The following is a 17,883-nucleotide window of genomic DNA, read 5'->3' as shown; positions in this document are numbered from 1 at the left end:
TACACGTACCACCCTCTGTGTGAAAAAGTTGCCCCGTAGGTCTTTTTTATATCTTTCCCCTCTCACCCTAAACCTATGCCCTCTCGTTCTGGACTCCCCCACCCCAGGGAAAAGACTTTGTCTATTTATCCTATCCATGCCCTTCATAATTTTATAAACCTCTATAAAAGTCACCCCCTCAGCCTCCAATTTTGGTGTCATCTGCAAACTTACTAACTGTACCTCTTATGCTTGCATCCAAATCATTTATGTAAATAACAAAAAGTAGAGGGCCCAGCACCAATCCTTGTGGCATTCCACTGGTCACAGGCCTCCAGTCTGAAAAACAACCCTCCACCACCACCTTCAGTCTTCTACCTTTGAGCCAGTTCTGTATCCAAATGGCTAGTTCTCCTTGTATTCCATGAGATCTAACCTTGCTAATCAGTCTCCCATGGGGAACCTTGTCGAATGCTTTCCTGTTCATAGTTCCAATTGAATTTGTCTCTGTCCTTCAGTTCCTATTTACAAATATTTTTGGGATGTTACTTGTAACCTCTCCAATGAAGAATGATACAAAATATTTGATAAATTCATTTGCCAACTCTTCATCCTCCATTATTCATTCTCCAGATTCATTTTCTAAAGGACCAACACTTTTTTTAATACTTTGTTAACTCTTTTTATAAATTGCTAGAGAAACTTTCCCTTTTTATATAGTTATAGCTAACTTTCCCTTGTACTCTAATGTTTCCTTCAATATTAATTTTTTTAGTAATTCTGTGTTTTATATTCTGTCCAGTCTTCTGACCTGCCACCAATTGTGATTTTACTTTGAGTTTCTTGCCACCTTTGACATTTTTAGTTCACTATGGATGGTGGATCCATCCCTTGGAACATTTTCAATTTGTTAGAATATACCCTACATTATCTGGCATATCTCCTCAAATGTCTGCTACCATGTCTTTGTTGACCTATACCTTAACCGAACTTACAGTTCACCTTTGTTGGCGACGCTTCCATGCCATCATTTTTGCCCCTGTTTAAATCCAAAACGATAGTCCTGGACCCACATTTTTCTCTCTCAAACTGCATATAAAATTCAATTGTATTATGGTTGCTCCTACCCAGAGATGCTTTCATGAGAAGGTGAATAATTAATCTTATTTCATTGATCAAAACCAGGACTAGTATAGCTTGCTTTCTGTCAGTGTCCTAACATACTAATTTAAGAAATTCTCTCAAAATTATTCAATGACTACTTTTTCCACATATGATTTTTCCAGTTTATATGTATGTTAAAGTCCCCCATGATAATTAGTGTACCCTGCTGACAAGTTCTTATTATTTCTTTCTTGATACCTTGTCCTACCATACTGTTACTGTTAAGAGGCGTGTACACAATTCCGACAATTCCCTTTTGCCTTTATCACCCCTCATCTCTACCCGACTGTTTCTATACCCTGGTTTCCTGAATTTAAATCTTGCCTTTATTATGCTAATATCTCTCCTTCACCTTTTTTTTCTGTCCTTCCTAAATGTCACATATCCTACAAATTCAGATGCCAGTCCAGATATTCCTGCAGCCAAATCACAGTTATGGCCATTACATTGGACTTATTTATCTCCATTTATACAACTATTCATCTGTTTTGTTTCAAGTGCTGATAACATTTGAATAGAGTGCCCTACATTTTGTCCCTTTTATTATTTTTATGACCTCCATTTTTTCTGTCAGTTTGCTATTAGGTCTGCATTCTCTGTCCCTTCTTGTCATGGTATATTCATCATTTCCCACATTAATTCCTTCCTCTGTACTTTTCTCACTCATATTCACCACAACTTCCCAAATTTAGGTCTTTGACCGCACTATTTAAAACTCACTCTACAGCCCTAGTTAGGTGATTTACAAGAACACCAAAACCAGTAAGGTACAAGTGTAGACTGTCCCAATGGTACAGATCCCACTTTCCCCAGTATTGGTGCCTCACAAATTGGAAGCTATTTCTCCCACACCAGTCTTTAAGTCATGCACTCATGTCTCTAATCTTATTTATCCTATGCCAATTTGCACATGACTCTGTTATTAATTCAGATATTATTACGTTTTGAAATTATGTTGCTTAACTTAGAGCCTTGTTCCTCATCCTGCCTGTGCAGAGTCTCTTTTTCCTTGATGCCTGCATGGACCAGATAGCTGGCTCCTTCCTCTCCTACTGTGGGTTCTTCTCCAACTGTAGCAGGTATCCCTGGACTCTGACACTGGCAGACAGTACAGACATCTGGACTTGTACTCTTTGCTGCAGAGAACAGAGTCTATCCCCACTCATGATACTGTCCCTTACTATCACTACATTCCTTTGGTGCTCTCATTTTGAATGTCTTTCTGTACCATAGAGTCATGGTGATTTAGCCAATCCATCTCATAGCCCCTTCTCTCAATGTGGTAAAAACAATGACTGCAGATGCTGGAAACCAGATTCTGGAGCAGTGGTGCTAGAAGAGCACAGCAGTTCAGGCAGCATCCAACAAGCAGCGAAATTGACGTTTCGGGCAAAAGCTTTTCATCAGGAATAAATCTGAGGGCTTTTGCCCCGAAATGTCGATTTTGCTGCCCGTTGGATGCTGCCTGAACTGCTGCGCTCTTCCAGCACCACTGATCCAGAACCTTCTCTCAATGTGTTAAGGGCTTTTGTCCGAAACGTCAATTTTCCTGCTCATATGCTGCCTGACCTGCTGTGCTTTTCCAGCACCACACTCACAACGCTAATCTCCAGCATCTTCACTCCTCACTTTCGCCTTCCCTCAACCAAATAAGCTGAGAGAAGCTCCCACTTGCCGGGCATTGGGTAGATACCGACACTCTTGCAATCCTGGCTGGAGTTCCCTTACCTGTCTTAGTTGCAGCCACACCTTCCTGACCACTGACCATATCAGAACAGCTTAAAAAGTGTGAATGCCTCTGCACAAAGTGCTCCAGTAAACCAACCCTTCACAATGCATGACAGTGTCGATAGTTCCGCCTCCAGCGAGTCAACCTAACTGAAGCTGCTGTAACTTCAGAGGTAAATGCAGATATGTTTACCCTTGATCATGATATTCTTAAGCTCCCACAATCTGGAGCATTGGCACATCACCCGTAATGCTATTCTTAATGAATTTAAATTAACTCTTATATTATTCATATATTGCTTATATTCCTTGTTATATTTTGTATTAACTTGACTACCAATTTCTATATTATGTTCAAACTTGAGAATATAATAGTCTTAAAACAATTGACTGGTACTCAGTTAGAATCATAGAGATGTACAGCCTGGAAACAGACCCTTCGGTCCAATCTGTCCATGCAGACCAGATATTCCAACCCGATCTAGTCCCACCTGCCAGCATCCGGCCCATATCCCTCCAAACCCATCCTATTCATATACCCATCCAAATGCCTCTTAAATGTTGCAATTATACCAGCCTCCACCACTTTCTCTGGCAGCTCATTCCATACAAGTACCACCCTCTGTGGAAAAAGATGCCCCGTAGGTCTCTTTTATATCTTTCCCCTCTCACCCTAAACCTATGCTCTCTCGTTCTGGACTCCCCCACCCCAGGGAAAAGACTTTGCTTATTTACCCTATTCGTGCCGCTCATAATTTTGTACACTTCTATAAGGTCATCCCTCAGCCTCCGACGCTCCAGGGAAAACATCCCTAGCCTGTTCAGTTTCTTCCGTGTCAAACACCTTACTGAAGTCCATATAGATCACATCTACTGCTCTGCCCTCAATGCTTTTTGTTACTTCTTCAAAAAACTCAATCAAGTTTGTGAGACATGATTTCCCATGCACAAAGCCATATTGACTATCCCAAATCAGTCCTCGCCTTTCCAAATACATATACATCCTGTCCCTCAGGATTCCCTCCAACAATCTGCCCACCACCAACGTCAGGCTCACTGGTCTGTAGTTCTCTGGCTTGTCCTTACCACCCTTCTTAAACAGTGGCACCACGTTAGCCAACCTTCAGTCTTCCAGCACCTCACCTTTGACCATCGATGATACAAATATCTCGGCAAGAGGCCCAGCAATCACTTCTCTAGCTTCCCACAAAGTTTTAGAGTACACCTGATCAAGCCCTGGGAATTTATCCACCTTTATGCGTTTCAAGACATCCAGCATTTCCTCCTCTGTAATATGGACATTTTGCAAGGTGTCACTATTTATTTCCCTACAGTCTATATCTTCCATATCCTTTTCCACGGTAAATACTGATGCACAATACTTGTTTAGTATCTCCCCTATTTTGTGCAGCTCCACACTTAACAAATTCCTCTGTATCTAAACCCTTAACACTGTGTCAGTATCAGCCTATGTTTGGAAAGTTAAAATCCCCTGCCATAATCACTATTATTCTTATAGATAGCTGAAATCTCCTTACAAGTTTGTTTCTCAATTTCCTGCTGACAACTGGGGGGATCTATAATACAATCCCAATAAGGTGATCATTCCTTTCTTATTTCTCAGTTCCACCCCAAATAACTTCCCTGGATGTAGTTCCAGGAATATCCTCCCTCAGAACAGCTGTAATGCTATCCCTTATCAAAAATGCCACTCTCCCTCCTCTTTTGTCTCCCTTTCTATCCTTCCTGTAGCATTTGTATCCTGGAACATTAAGCTGCCAGTCCCCTCCATCCCTGAGCCATGTTTCTGTAATTGCTATGATATCCCAGTCCCATGTTTCTAACCATGCCTGAGTTCATCTGCCTTCCCTGTTAGGCCCCTTGCATTGAAATAAATGCAGTTTAATTTATTAGTCCTACCTTGTCCCTCCCTGCCCTGACTGTTTGACTCGCTTCTGTTCTCAACTGTACCAGTCTCAGATTGACCTTTTTCCTCACTATCTCCCTGGGTCCCATGCCCCCCTCCATACTAGTTTAAATCCTCCCGAGCAGCTCGAGCAAATTTCCCTGCCAGTATATTAGTCTCCTTCCAATTTAGGTGCAATCCATCTTTCTTGTACAGGTCATTTCTACCCCAAAAGAGATTCCAATGGTCTGAAAATCCTTCTCTAATACATCAGCTTCTCAGCCACGCATTCATCTGCTCAATCTCCTATTCCTGCCCTCACTACCTCGTAGCACTGTGAGTAATCCAGATATTAGTACTCTCAAGGACCTCCTTTTTAAATTCCTGCCTAACTCTCTGTATTGTCCCTTCAGAATCTCAACCTTTTCCCTTCCTATGTCATTGGTTCCAATGACCACTTGCTGGCCGCTCTCCCCTGTGAGAATATTCTGCACCCTCTGAGACATTCTTGATCCTGGAACCAGGGAAGCAAACCACCATTCTGATTTTTCGCTGCTGGCCACAGAAATGTCTGTCTGTACCTCGAACTAGAGAAATTCCTAACACAATTGATCTCTTAGAAGCTGACGTACTCCTCGTTGCATTAGAGCCAGTCTCAATACCAGAAACTTGGCTGTTCGTGCTATATTCCCCTGAAAATCCATCACCCCCTACATTTTCCAAAACAGCATACCTGTTTGAAATGGGTATATCATCAAAAGACTCCTGCACTAGCTGCCTACCTCTCTTACCTTTCCTGGGGTTAATCCATCTATGTGACTGTATCTGAGACGTTTCTTCTTTCGGATAACTGCCATCCATCACATACTGTTGCTGTTGCAAATTCCTCATTGCTTCTAATTGTCTGTCCAACTGATCCATTTGATCTAATAAGATTCGCAACAGACAGCATTTATGGCAGATATAATCCGCAATAATCCTTAAACACTCTTTGAACTCCCACATCTGACAAGAAGCACATATCACTCTACTAAAGGCCATTTATGCTCCTTCACAATCTGCAGACCTAGAAAATAACACCGTCTTATTCCTCTACAAACACTGCCCCAGGTTAAATTAATAGTGATGGCTTATATTTTAAGGTTAATCAAGAGGCATATCTCAAAAAACATACCAAGAAAGAACCCACTCTGATCACTACTGCAGACTTTCTGTAGGCCACACTTGAAACAATAACTCACTTATCTGATTCTGTGCTGTGAACTTCGCCCAACAGTTCCTCCAAGATCAGTTGTGAATTTCACTGTTAATTTTCCCAGATGCACTCCGTTGTCCAGTGATACATGAATTCAAACAGCAAAGGCAGTGTCAGTTTCTTTCTCTCTCTTTCTCCTGCACTGACCTCACCATGTGCTTCCTTTGTCTGTTCTTCTCCCTTCTAAAACTGCTGTTGTTTTGACTTTTTTCCCCCAAAGTTCTAAAACAATGCAACCGCATATAAAACAGTAATTGCTGCTTCTGGAACTTGAAATCACCTCCAGCACCTAAAATACCTCAAAAAAAGGAGCAACTGTTAACAGCCAGAAATTTTTCCCGTCCTCCATCTTGGATTACAAACTAGCATCTGTGTCAGGTCTCCTGTTTAGTTTGAGCTTCCTGCCTTTAAAACCTTCCTTTTGTGATACCAGACAATGAATTTACAGACTTTTTTCCAAGAAGAACTCACCGCATACCACTGTTCACAGTCTGCCACATTGGAAGGCTGACTGCAGGCCCCTCTTTCTGAGAATGCCTTCCCTGATTCTAAATTCCCCAAACAGGGAAGATATCCTCCATGCATCCTGACTGTCCAGCCCTGTTAGAATTTTATATTTTTCAATCCAATCACCTCTCATCTTTCTAAACTATTGTGAACATAGGCCAGTTGAACCAACCTGTCTTTGTTGGGCTCTCCTGCTATCCCAGGTATTAGCGTCTAAACCTCTGCTGCACTCCCACTACGGAAAGTATATCATTACTTGGGTAGAGACACTAAACTGCATGTCATATTCAAGTGTGATCTCACCGAGGCTTTGTATAAGTTCAGTAAGGCATCCCTACTTCTGAACTCAAGTCCTCTTGAATTGAAGGCCTTATGCCATTTGGTTTCCTAATTGCTTACTGCACCTGCCTGTCTACTTTGAGTGGTGTACAAGGACACCCACCTCCACATTTCCCAATATTTCACCATTTAAATAATCATTTCTGTTCTTTTCATACCAAAATGTATAACTTCACATTTAACCATGTTATCCAACATCTACCGTATGTTTGTCCACTTGCTTAGTTTGTCTAAATCACCTTGAAGTCTCCTTGCATTCTCCTCATAACTCATAATCCCGCCCAGTTTTGTGTTGTCAGCAAACTTGGCGATGTTGCATTTAGTTCCCTCATTTATTTAAAATGTGAATGCCTGGGGACCCAAGCACTGATCCTTGCAGTAACTCATTCGTCACCACCTGCCATAATGATAAAGACCCAATAATTTCCATTCTGTTTCCTGTCTGTCAACTAATTCCCAATCTTGCCAATATATCACTACCTATCCCATGTCTGATAATCTTCTCTACTAATCTCTTTTGAGGGACCTTATCAAAATCTTTCTGAAAATCCAAGTATACCAATGTCCATTGGGTGTCTCTCATCTATTCTGCTGGTTGACATTCTTCACAAAAAAAAAGCTCCAGTAGATTTGTTAAACATGATTTGCCTTTTGTAAACCCATTCTGGCTTTGTCCAATCCCAGTAATGCTTTCTAAGTGTTCTGTTATCATGCCTTTTATAATAGTCTTGAGCATTTACTCTATGATTGATGTCAGGCTAATTGATCTGAAATTCTTTGTTTTTACTCACCCTCTCTTTTTAAATAATGGTGTTACATCTGCCTCCTTCCAATCTGTAGGAACTCCTCCAACGTCGACAGAACTTTGGAAGGTTCCCAACAATTTATCGAGTATTTCCAGGGCCACTACTCTGAAAACTGGATTATCAGGCTCTAGTGATTTGTCAGTCTTTAATCCCGTTAATTTCCCCAGCACCATTTTTCTTTGCTAATACCAATTTTCTTCATTTCTGCTCTCAGTAGGCCGTTGGTTCTCTAGCATTTCTCAGAAGTTATTTGTGCCCTGTTTTGTGAAGACTGAGTCAAAGATGTGTTCCATTCTTCTTTTTATTGGTTCTCCTTTTTCAGTTTCCTTGCTTTGTAACTGAAAGGGACCTAATTTGTCTCGACTTATCAATTTCTCTTCAAATATTTATAGAAATGATTATGGTCAGTTTCTATGTTCACTGCAATTTTATTCTCTTATTATGCTCCATTTTCCCCTGGTTATCAAACATCTTGTCCTCTTTTTGTTCTCAATCCTTAGTATTGCTGCTTTTTCTGGCAATTTTATATATCCCCTATGGATCCAATATCCCAAATTTCTTTTATAATCAATAGTTGAACCATCTTTCCTGTTTTAATTTTGCAGGAGACAGGAATAAATAATTGTTGTAGTTCATGCACAGCTGCCAATCCACTATCAACTGTAAGGTTCCCCAATCCATCCTTGCCAACTCATGCCTCATACTGTCATAGTTCCCTTTATTTAGATTCAGTACCAAGTTGCGGATGCAACTACTTCACTCTTCTGAATGAAGAATTCTATCATATAATGGTTGCTGTTCCTCAAAGGAACCTGCATAACAAGATTATTAATTATTTCTTTCTCAGTTCACAGTACCCAGCTTAGAATAGCCCATTCTCTGGTTGGTTCCTCAATGTATTGCTCTAAAAAAAAATCACCGATGTATTCTAGAAAATGCTGTTCCAAAATACCATTGCTAGTTTGATCTGTCCATTCTCTATGTAAATTCAAGTCACTGATGATTACACTTATACTATTACAATGCAGCGATAGCAAGCCAAACCAAAACCACTTCTCAATCATCTCAAATTTTCTCAGTTCCTATCCAGATATGAATAACAGATCTTGAACACCAAGTTTATAACTTAATTTTTGTTCAATAATGTAATTTTAACAATTTATCAGCAGAATACAGATTAAAAACAAGATGATCTAATTGATATCTATGATCTAAGCCTAAACTTATCTGATTATAAATCCCACTCGCATGCTGACAGATGGGTAGACACAGTTAAGGGATGCATTTGCTAGTTTCGTAAGGATGAATACCAGGCATTCATGAAATCCTTTTCTGATATTAGTGTTATTGGCAAATGGAATTCAATATCTCATTTGAATTCCAAAGTCACCAGTTCATGCATACAACTACAGCAGTCCTTTGCCGACTTTTACTTATTTCTTGCAGGCTGAGATTTCTTTTCTCAGAATATTCAACAAGTGCAGAGACATTAGGGAGAGGAAAATGAACAAAAACAGACAAAAACTTCATTGATAAAGCTGCATGCTGCTCAAAACCCAGTGAGAGCCAGTTTACTGGTTTGTTTTCTTTATCCCAACATTGCTCGTGCTTGGACGACCAGCACTGGTCCTCCCTTGATTGATCAATTCAACATCCAACCAGCTGCCCATCCTGAATATTGCAACATCACAGTGTTGAATTGTCTGCACTCTCTTGAGGGCAATAATGAATCTGCAGTATCATTCCAGGCCAGTTCCAATAGCAAACATCCGCCTTTGTTTCTCTCTTTTTAAAATAAACTGCTGTTCAAAAATCAATTCTCAACTTCGACTCACAATTCCAAACCACAACTTAAAAAAAAAGTGATGGTCTCAACATTATTATACGCATCTCTGATTTCTTGTTTAATGCCTGCCCTTATATCTCCACACTGTTGGGCCTGTAGACAGCCCCTAACAGTGTTTTCTGTCCCTTGGTATTTCTTATCTCCACCCGTACATCATGATTTTCTGAGCAAATACTATTCCTCACTATTGTATTGCTTTCCTCCTTTGTTAAAAATGCTACCCCGTCTCTTTTCCCTTTCTGTCTGACCCTCCTAAATAGTGCATACCCCAGACGCTCAGTTCCTATCCTTGGTCATCCTGCAGCCCATGCATCTCTGGTTACAATTATATCATTGAAAATTTATATTTATTTGTGCTGCTAATTCATCTACCTTATTGTGAATGCTGCAAGCATTAAGAAACCAAGCCTTTAGACTTGTCCCTGTAACCTTGTCAGTTAGCTTTATTTTGCACCATGTCCTCATTTTTTTTTTGCCCTTGGTTTTTGTGCTTTTCACCATTTCTTTTTCGTGTTCTATCCCTGTTACTCCCTTCTGCGTTGTCCCACCAAAGACAACTTAAAATTTAAGGTGCAGATACACTGGGTGTTTTTCTGCTCCCAGCAGTGGTGAGAATAATGATGGACTCCAAAACTTTGACTCTTTACATTTAGATAAACTGTAATAAATATGTTGGAAATAAAAGAAAGTCATCCTTCCTCAGATGGTAGGATGACTCTCTTGCCCCAGGTGCCGAGAAATCTATCTGCACTTGTTTTCATCTTATAAATAACACCGAATTAAATTTACCTCCTTGACTAACTTCTCCTCATTCAATTCACTCAACATTTCAACAGCATTTACCAAGTATGTATCTGTCTATTTGTCTTCTGCCTCCAGTCCAAGTGAGTACCTAACTTTGATTGTGTCTAGCAAAACCTTCCTCAATGTTTGTTTTCTTTACTTTTTCTACAATTGCAGTAGGAGGGTCCATGGAGACCAAGTTAGGATGTGTACCGTCCCATCACAAAACCCAAACAAAGGCAATATGCCAGCTTTACCTAACAATGGCACTACCACACAGTATCAGCCAATAGCTTTTTCTGAGTTGTAGCTTTGCACAGAAGGCAAGAGGTGACCTGTGGCTGACAGGGAGCTGTGATTGTTCAATGGGAGACAGGGTGACTCTACATGTTACTGGGGGATATGGTACAGCCACAATCAATCCTGATGCTGGACCTGAGATTGGCCATGGTCATTTAAGTAGTTGGTCCTTTTCAAGTCTGGCGATCAGCACCCAACATTCAGGGCTGAGGTGGAGGGAACCTATCACAAAGACTTTGGCAGCGGCTCCCTGAGAACTCTGGGCCGAAAATGCCCAGGTTTGCTGTGTATCCCCTGCAAAGTTGTGTGATTGTCCCAGTTGGCCTCAGCTTCTGGATGTAATGGAAGTCACTGGCCAAGGGGAGGTTGGGGTGTAGGGCACCTTTGGACTGCCCAGAGGAGATATTGCTGGGCTGCCTGTCTTTGTGCCTGCCATAGCTCTTCAAGAAGAAGGTGTCGTTGAAGTGAAGGCGAAGTGCCATGTTCTCCTCCTGACACTGATACTTCTCATTGACACTGAGCACTCATGGCTAGAGTGATGGAATGTATTTCCAAACTCACCAGACATGCATTGAGTGATCTGTTGGACCATGGTCTCCAAGGAGGCTGCCACCCTTTCCATGGGAACTGCCAAGTGCTCTCATGTTGGACTCACTGCAGTAGTTACAACATGGGGCTGATTTTTGTTTTGGCTAAGTCTGAGTTGCGTGGAGTTTTTTCGAGAGTTTGTCACTAGGTGGTCTAGTGGGGGGGGTCTCACTGTATCTTACAAAACCTGCTGCATTAATTATCTACTACACCCCTATCTCTTCTGTCTGATCTCTGCCCTATCCTTACTGCATTCTTCTTCCCAGAACAATTCATCACTCAGCGGATATCCCAGAATTCACCAATGTCCCTTGTGTCCATGTCAATGTGAATAGCCCATTGTGCATCCAGATAAGCATTATCAGTCTGGAGCTGCCTTGCATTGTTGCTGACAGCATCCCTGGACATGGTTAGCAGTGGGAATTGACACCCCATGTGTGCAGGGTCACAGAAATCATGCTGGATGGGGTATTGTTCACATAGGACTTCCTCTTTTTCTACTACCAGCAGTAGAGGCCTCAACACCGGATCATCCCAGCTTGGGCCAAGGTTGCCTACTGTGGTAAAGCACACTCAGTTGTCTGTACAGCACTGGAAGAAGAAGGTCAATGACATTCTGCACTCCACTAGGGTAAGTGCCACCATCTTCTTTCCGATACCTCACACTCTCTCTTTGTATCTGCTACTGTACTCGCCTCCCATCAAGGCTCACGCTGTATTACTCACTATTGCCTGCAACATATTTCTCACTCATTCTCACCCACTATGCCCTGACAGCACTGATTCTGCAATACCTTCTTCACTGTGTACTCACTCGAGACACCGCCAACCTGTATGGACGTTAATGCCTGTGCCACTCATTTTCATCTCATGCAACACTTGCCTCTCTTTCATTCAATAAGGCAAACAGATCATAATAGGGTAGAGAGAATCAAGATGGATTCTGTTCTGCTGTCTTTTGCCTCCTCACACCTTTATGAGAAGACAATCCTATCTCTGACTGTCCTGTGCAGGCCCTGGATTGGTATCAGGCCCTGCTCTGAATTACTCTGTTGGGAACCCCTGAGCAAAGGTTATGTCTTTGACTTGACTGAGTCTGCTGACAACAATGGCAAACTTCCTGGCTCAATAGTATGGCAGGACAGCAGTAATATAAGTGAGGTATCTCTGGCTGAGGGGTGACAGCACAAAAATACAAGGCAGGGATGCTGAGCGAGAGTAGGCTCATGGAGAGAAAACAGCTTAAGTGAAATTTTCCTGAATAAAGTTGATATGGACTTAAGGACAAACTTATTTACTCAAGGTGCCTAGAATGTGTAAGGTGTTGCTAATGTGTAACTTGCTGACACGTCTGTATTTGAGGTGAATAACATAGTTGTATCCATGGAGAATACATGAGGGAGAAAAAAGCGTCATCTTATTTGATAGGATAAGATGAGCTAAACTGTGGTAGTTCGTGCAGAATATAAACGCAGGCATGGATCATTTGGTCGAATGGCAGTCTTCTGCACTTTAAAAGTCTGTTTTATGTTTTATGCTGGCACTTTACTGAGTGAACTGCTGAATTAAGGTCATTGTGCTTCAACGTTTTCAATCCCTTGTCATTGGTAAATTTTAATTAATACCATAGATTTGTCTCTGTATTGCTCTCTTCAAAATTGCTGCGTAAGTTCACAATGTTATTTAACTTGTAACCTTGAAGTATGATTACGTTCAGGAGTCCTCTAACAAGTGCGATTAATAGTATTTCAAAACCAGTTAGCTAGCATTAGAATTTATAGCTGGGGTTTTACCTATTTTTGACGTATGTCGAGAAAGATCAATTTATTCAGCTAAGAATGAATAAGAACAGGATAATAATAAAATAATTGCCGTTTGAAGTGATTATTTGATAAAGCACTCAAATTCCAATTGCCACGACTATGCTGTGCTGATCAGTTTGCGTTAAACTTCCTATTTGTTTTGCATTCAAGTTTTCACAGATTGGTCAAACACCAATAGTTCAGTCAATGTCAGGTTATAGACTGTAATTTAGAGTCCTGCTTTTAATGCATGCCATTTTGTTTTCCTCTGTACAGTGACTCATCAAATCTGATGTGTCATGTTCAGTTTGTTTAATAAGTACTTAAGGAAGCATTGTCAATTTCAAAATTGCAAGCAGAGAAACCATTAAACAGATTGAGTTGACAGCATATGATTACAGGAAATCAGGATTGTGCTACACTTGCTCTGTGCTGCTATTGTTTGATGGAGTTGTTGGCTCACTTGGCTGGATGGCTGGTTTGAAGTGCAGAATGATACCAATAACATAGGTTCAATTCCCATACTGGCTGAGGTCACCATGAAGATCCTGTCTTCTCAACCTTGCCCATTATCTAAGGTATGATGGTGATCTTCAGGTACATCTGACCATCAGTTATCTCTCTATAATGAGAGAGCAGCCATATAATTTTCTGGGACTAGAACCTATTATCTTTGCTACTGGCTGCTTGTTAATCAATCATGATATTTTTGAATCGACACTAATACTGTGCAACTCACTTGAGAAAAATTGCATGAGTGGAATACAATTAACTACCAGAGGTCTGTTTGTCATAGTCATTTGTTTTGAATAATTGAAAATTGACCACTGAGTACCAATATTTAATGCATGTTGAATGCTGCTGAAAGAAAAAAAGAGACATTTCTCAAAACTTTTTATCCTGCACTCTGAATTAGATGAATACCAAATTTCAAAGAGTAAACAATTTGTGCTGCATGAGGAGTGTTGCTGATTATTTGTTTTAATTCAGCAAAGGTAAGTTGACTTTCGTCAAGATTTTACTATTGGGAATGTATCAGGGAACTTGATACATCCCCCAAACTTTGGTTACAAAAGATGCAATACTTAAGATAGAAACATAGGAGCAGGAGAAGGCTATTCCGCGCTTTAAGCCTGCTCTGCCATTCATCACGATCATGGCTGATTGTCTCACTCAATAGCCTAATTCTGCTTTCTCCCCAAGAAGAAGAATTTTGACGCTGGTACTCTGCTTATTGCAAACTGTTGAAGGAATGTGCTGTTTTACAACGATCCAGTAACATTGGCACACAAAGTATACATACCATTAAAGCAACCCTGAAATTTAAACACCACATCACTCATTTCTCTGGGAAACAACATTTTTTTCATTTTCAAATTATTTTTAACAATTCTCTTTGTAGTGTGATTTCAACTATTAGTTTACCAACAACATCTTTTCTCATACAACAGCCATGACAATTTTCTCTTAAATAAAATTTGTAACCAAGCAATTTCATTTTAAGCAAAACATTTTATTTAAACATCTGCTTATGTATCAGAGGTTTCTTCTATCCTGCTGCCCTTGAATACACCTTCTTTAAAACTCCTGTGTGCACATCTGGAGACACTATTGTAGTGTATTTTTGTATTGTACTGTGTGCTACTGGAGGCCCAACTATTAGGGACGTGGGTGGGGTGAGGGATTTTGCTGGAGCTGGGAGCTTTTTTTAAGCAGTACTCCAGTTCCATAATCTCTACCTCCAGACTTGGATATAGATCGTCATTCCACTTGTCACCACAAGATCAAAATCCTGGAACTGATTAATGCTATCATGCAGAATGTGGTTGTTTTTAAAAAAAGGTTTGCTACCACTTTTACAAGGCCAGTTTGAGATAGCCAGTACTTAGCTTGTGGTTCAAAAACCCATACCCATACCGAAGGTTTTAGAATGACATGTGGAGAGAACATCAAGACAAGAGGGAGGGTAGAAAACAACATTGAGAATGGGAGGTAAGATTTATAAGTTTTCATTTCTGAGCAGCATTGGGAAGACAAATGAGTATGAGATTAGATTTACTGATGTACTAATGGGAAATAGAAGTTATTTTCCTTTATTAGACTGAGATTTATGATTTTTGTTCATGCCAAGTGTCAGCAGGACTGTACATGCCAAAATTTACAACTGGGAAGAAATATGTTGTATAATCCTAATCCTTTGAATACCCACGCATGGTAAGAAGCTTTATTTAAAAGTTTAATGGGATATTTTTCCTCTTCGAAAACCTGATAAATAGTAATGTCTAAGAACTGCAACTTTTTAAATTAGATGCAATCATAATGGTTCGCTAAGTAATCTAATGTAAACCACATTAGAAACCAGACATAAATAACTGTCTCATAATTGTAGAATATCTTTCAAAATCATACTAAAATGTTTCATTAGTTTTGATCAACGTCTGAACTAATGGTTATGATGTACAATTTGTAATTGTACATCTGTTTAAACATGAGAATTTTGTGGATTCTATATTTTATGAGGTTGTACTGCTCATAATGTTACCTGATATTAAATTGATCTGAGCTGGGAAACCAGTTGGACGGTAAACTCTGGTACCCCACTTACCGAGAAAAACAGTTTACATCCGGAAAGCAAGCACTGCACAGTGAATTATTAACTGAGATTATTCGATCAGGAATAGGAAACTGCTGAACTTATGCCATTTATTTCCAACATAGGTTTCTAGCAATGTCTGTCTAAAAGCTGACTGACTGAGCAGGCAGGGTTGCAGTAGTAGATGTGCCTTGAATGAAGGTCTGGCTCCTGTTGGTTCAGGCTACTTTTTGTTTTGTTTTGCAGGTGAATTTTGCAGTATGTCAGTTGTTTGCCCTTTTTGCAGCCTTCTGGTTCCGTCTTTATCTCAGTCCCAGTCGAGCTGGTGTTGTTGTACGTCATGTGGTCATCACAATGCTTGGCATATATTTTGCTATCTTCTGCTTTGGATGGTAAGTTTACAAAAGGTTAGAGTTTATTATTACAGTCTATCCCATCTCCATATCAGTATAAATTTATCTGCGTACTGATCTAATTAGGATTTGTTGTGGAGACACCAGTAATGTTTCTGATTTCAGCCTAACTGTTATGGATACAATGTTAATTCGATAGGAACTTGTGAACAGCAAACTTAAGTGAAAATCATGACATTAATTTGTTTTTCTGTACTGATAAATCAGAATGCTCTGTGATAACTGTCATGTGTGACACAGTGGTAGCACTCGCCTCTCAGTCAGAATATAATGCAGGCTGATGCACCCAACGCAGTACTGAGGGAGTGCAGCATTACTGGAGATGTCAACTCTCGGATGAGGCATTAAACTGTGACCCTGCCTTTATTTAAAAATGGACAATTAAGAAATACTCGGTTAAACTATAAAGCTAATTATAATGTGTGAGTTTGTGCCACATGCTACATCTTTTCTTTTTTTCTTTCGAAGTAAACCTTATGCTTGTTACTTTTAAATAAGTCACTTTCCATGCATATGTCACCTTGAAGCTTGTTTGAAGGTGGGATGGGGTGGGGACGATACATAACTAGTGGCAGAAAGTTGAACAATTTTCTATCAGTGGCTGTTGGAGGATTTAGGATTTTGAGAGTTATCTACTGGGAGTGGAGTTTATACTTCGTTCATAGACATTCTGTGCCTCATTAGGAAAGGGAAAAGGGCTATTTGCCACCTTCTCACCCCATCCACCCAGACCTTGCTTCTGAACTTCGCTAGCCAGTGGGGCTATGATTGCAATGCTTATTTTTATAAGGGATTAAAAGAAGGTATATATAGTGAAAGGGATTTTATGGATGAGGGCTTATTTTTGAATAGTGAATTCATCAACAGGCACTGAATAAGTTTATTTAATCTAAACATTGTGTCTATAATTGATACAGAATACTGAAGGGTGTAAGAGCAAAGGATAGTGATTGGAGAGCATGGATTTTCCTCGGTTGGTATGCATCAAGGCTATAAATAGCAATGGGAATGTATAGGAGGGCCGATGTTGGCATGAGAGCATGAGGGGCGGTTGGGATGGGGGAATGATTTGAATGGATGAGGCATCAAGAAGTGTGAAAGGTCGTAAATTTCTCTTTTCACAGCTGTAACAGAATGCTGGAGCACTGAGACTGGCCCTTCCCACAACACGCCATTATACTCTGGGCCAGTGGCCATTTTGATATGTTCCTATTTGCTCTATCTGGAACAAGGTTCCAGCCATCCAATGCACTTTATCCAGGGTTGGATTTGCAAAGCCGGATTTTGTCCAGACTCTGCTTCCAATTCCAGAGTAAAAGTTCAGGTAGTAATATTTCAGATTGATAACCAGTCATCAGAAGTGGAAGAAGTTTGAATTATGAAGCAAGATAAAAAAGCTTGAAAGATGAGTATGGAGCACTGTACGTATGAAAGAACAGCAAAGTCAGTGGTAAGTTGGAAGGCATTAAATGTTCAAAACTGTGTGGATCAAGGCAAAGGCAGTGTTGTTGGGGCAAGTAAAGAAACCGAAGTTGATTCTGGTGTAAATACAGAATTGGTTTGATAGCCTGGGTTTGAGCTTTCTTTTTGCCAAATATTTCAATGCTTCACTTTGCTCCCCTGAGACATCTGTGTCTTTGTTTTCATGCAGTGTTCCAACGAAGCTGTATGTAATCTCTAGGAGCAGACCTTCATTTTTTTTCCATTAGGTACTTGACAGCCTCCGAGGTTCATTAAATTCAGTGTTTTCAGATCATAGTTTCTGCCCTCATTTTGTTTCCCTCTTTGTTCCTGGTTTTCACTTGTTTTTCTTTTGGCTTCTGTGAGCAGCTGCTCATAATTCTGCCATTCACAACTCTCTTCCTGTCTGCATG

The 17,883-nt window shown here is 40.3% G+C and overlaps 1 protein-coding gene across 3 annotated transcripts in view; it reads left to right on the top strand.

Moving 5' to 3' along the window:
* Positions 1–17,883, top strand: part of mboat1 (membrane bound O-acyltransferase domain containing 1) — a 127,737-nt gene that overhangs the window by 20,310 nt on the left and 89,544 nt on the right. For 2 of the 3 annotated variants that reach the window (XM_060849880.1, XM_060849879.1), the window contains exon 2: positions 15,843–15,988. The exons of the other annotated variant lie outside the window; for it this stretch is intronic. In XM_060849880.1, coding sequence (XP_060705863.1) covers positions 15,843–15,988 — 146 coding nt within the window. The remainder of the gene's footprint in view (positions 1–15,842; positions 15,989–17,883) is intronic. 3 annotated transcript variants of the gene reach the window in all.

The sequence above is a fragment of the Hemiscyllium ocellatum genome, chromosome 34 (assembly GCF_020745735.1).
Source record: "Hemiscyllium ocellatum isolate sHemOce1 chromosome 34, sHemOce1.pat.X.cur, whole genome shotgun sequence".
NCBI lineage: Eukaryota > Metazoa > Chordata > Chondrichthyes > Orectolobiformes > Hemiscylliidae > Hemiscyllium > Hemiscyllium ocellatum.
Note: the sequence above shows the minus strand (reverse complement) of the source record. Positions and strands in the feature narration are given on the sequence as shown.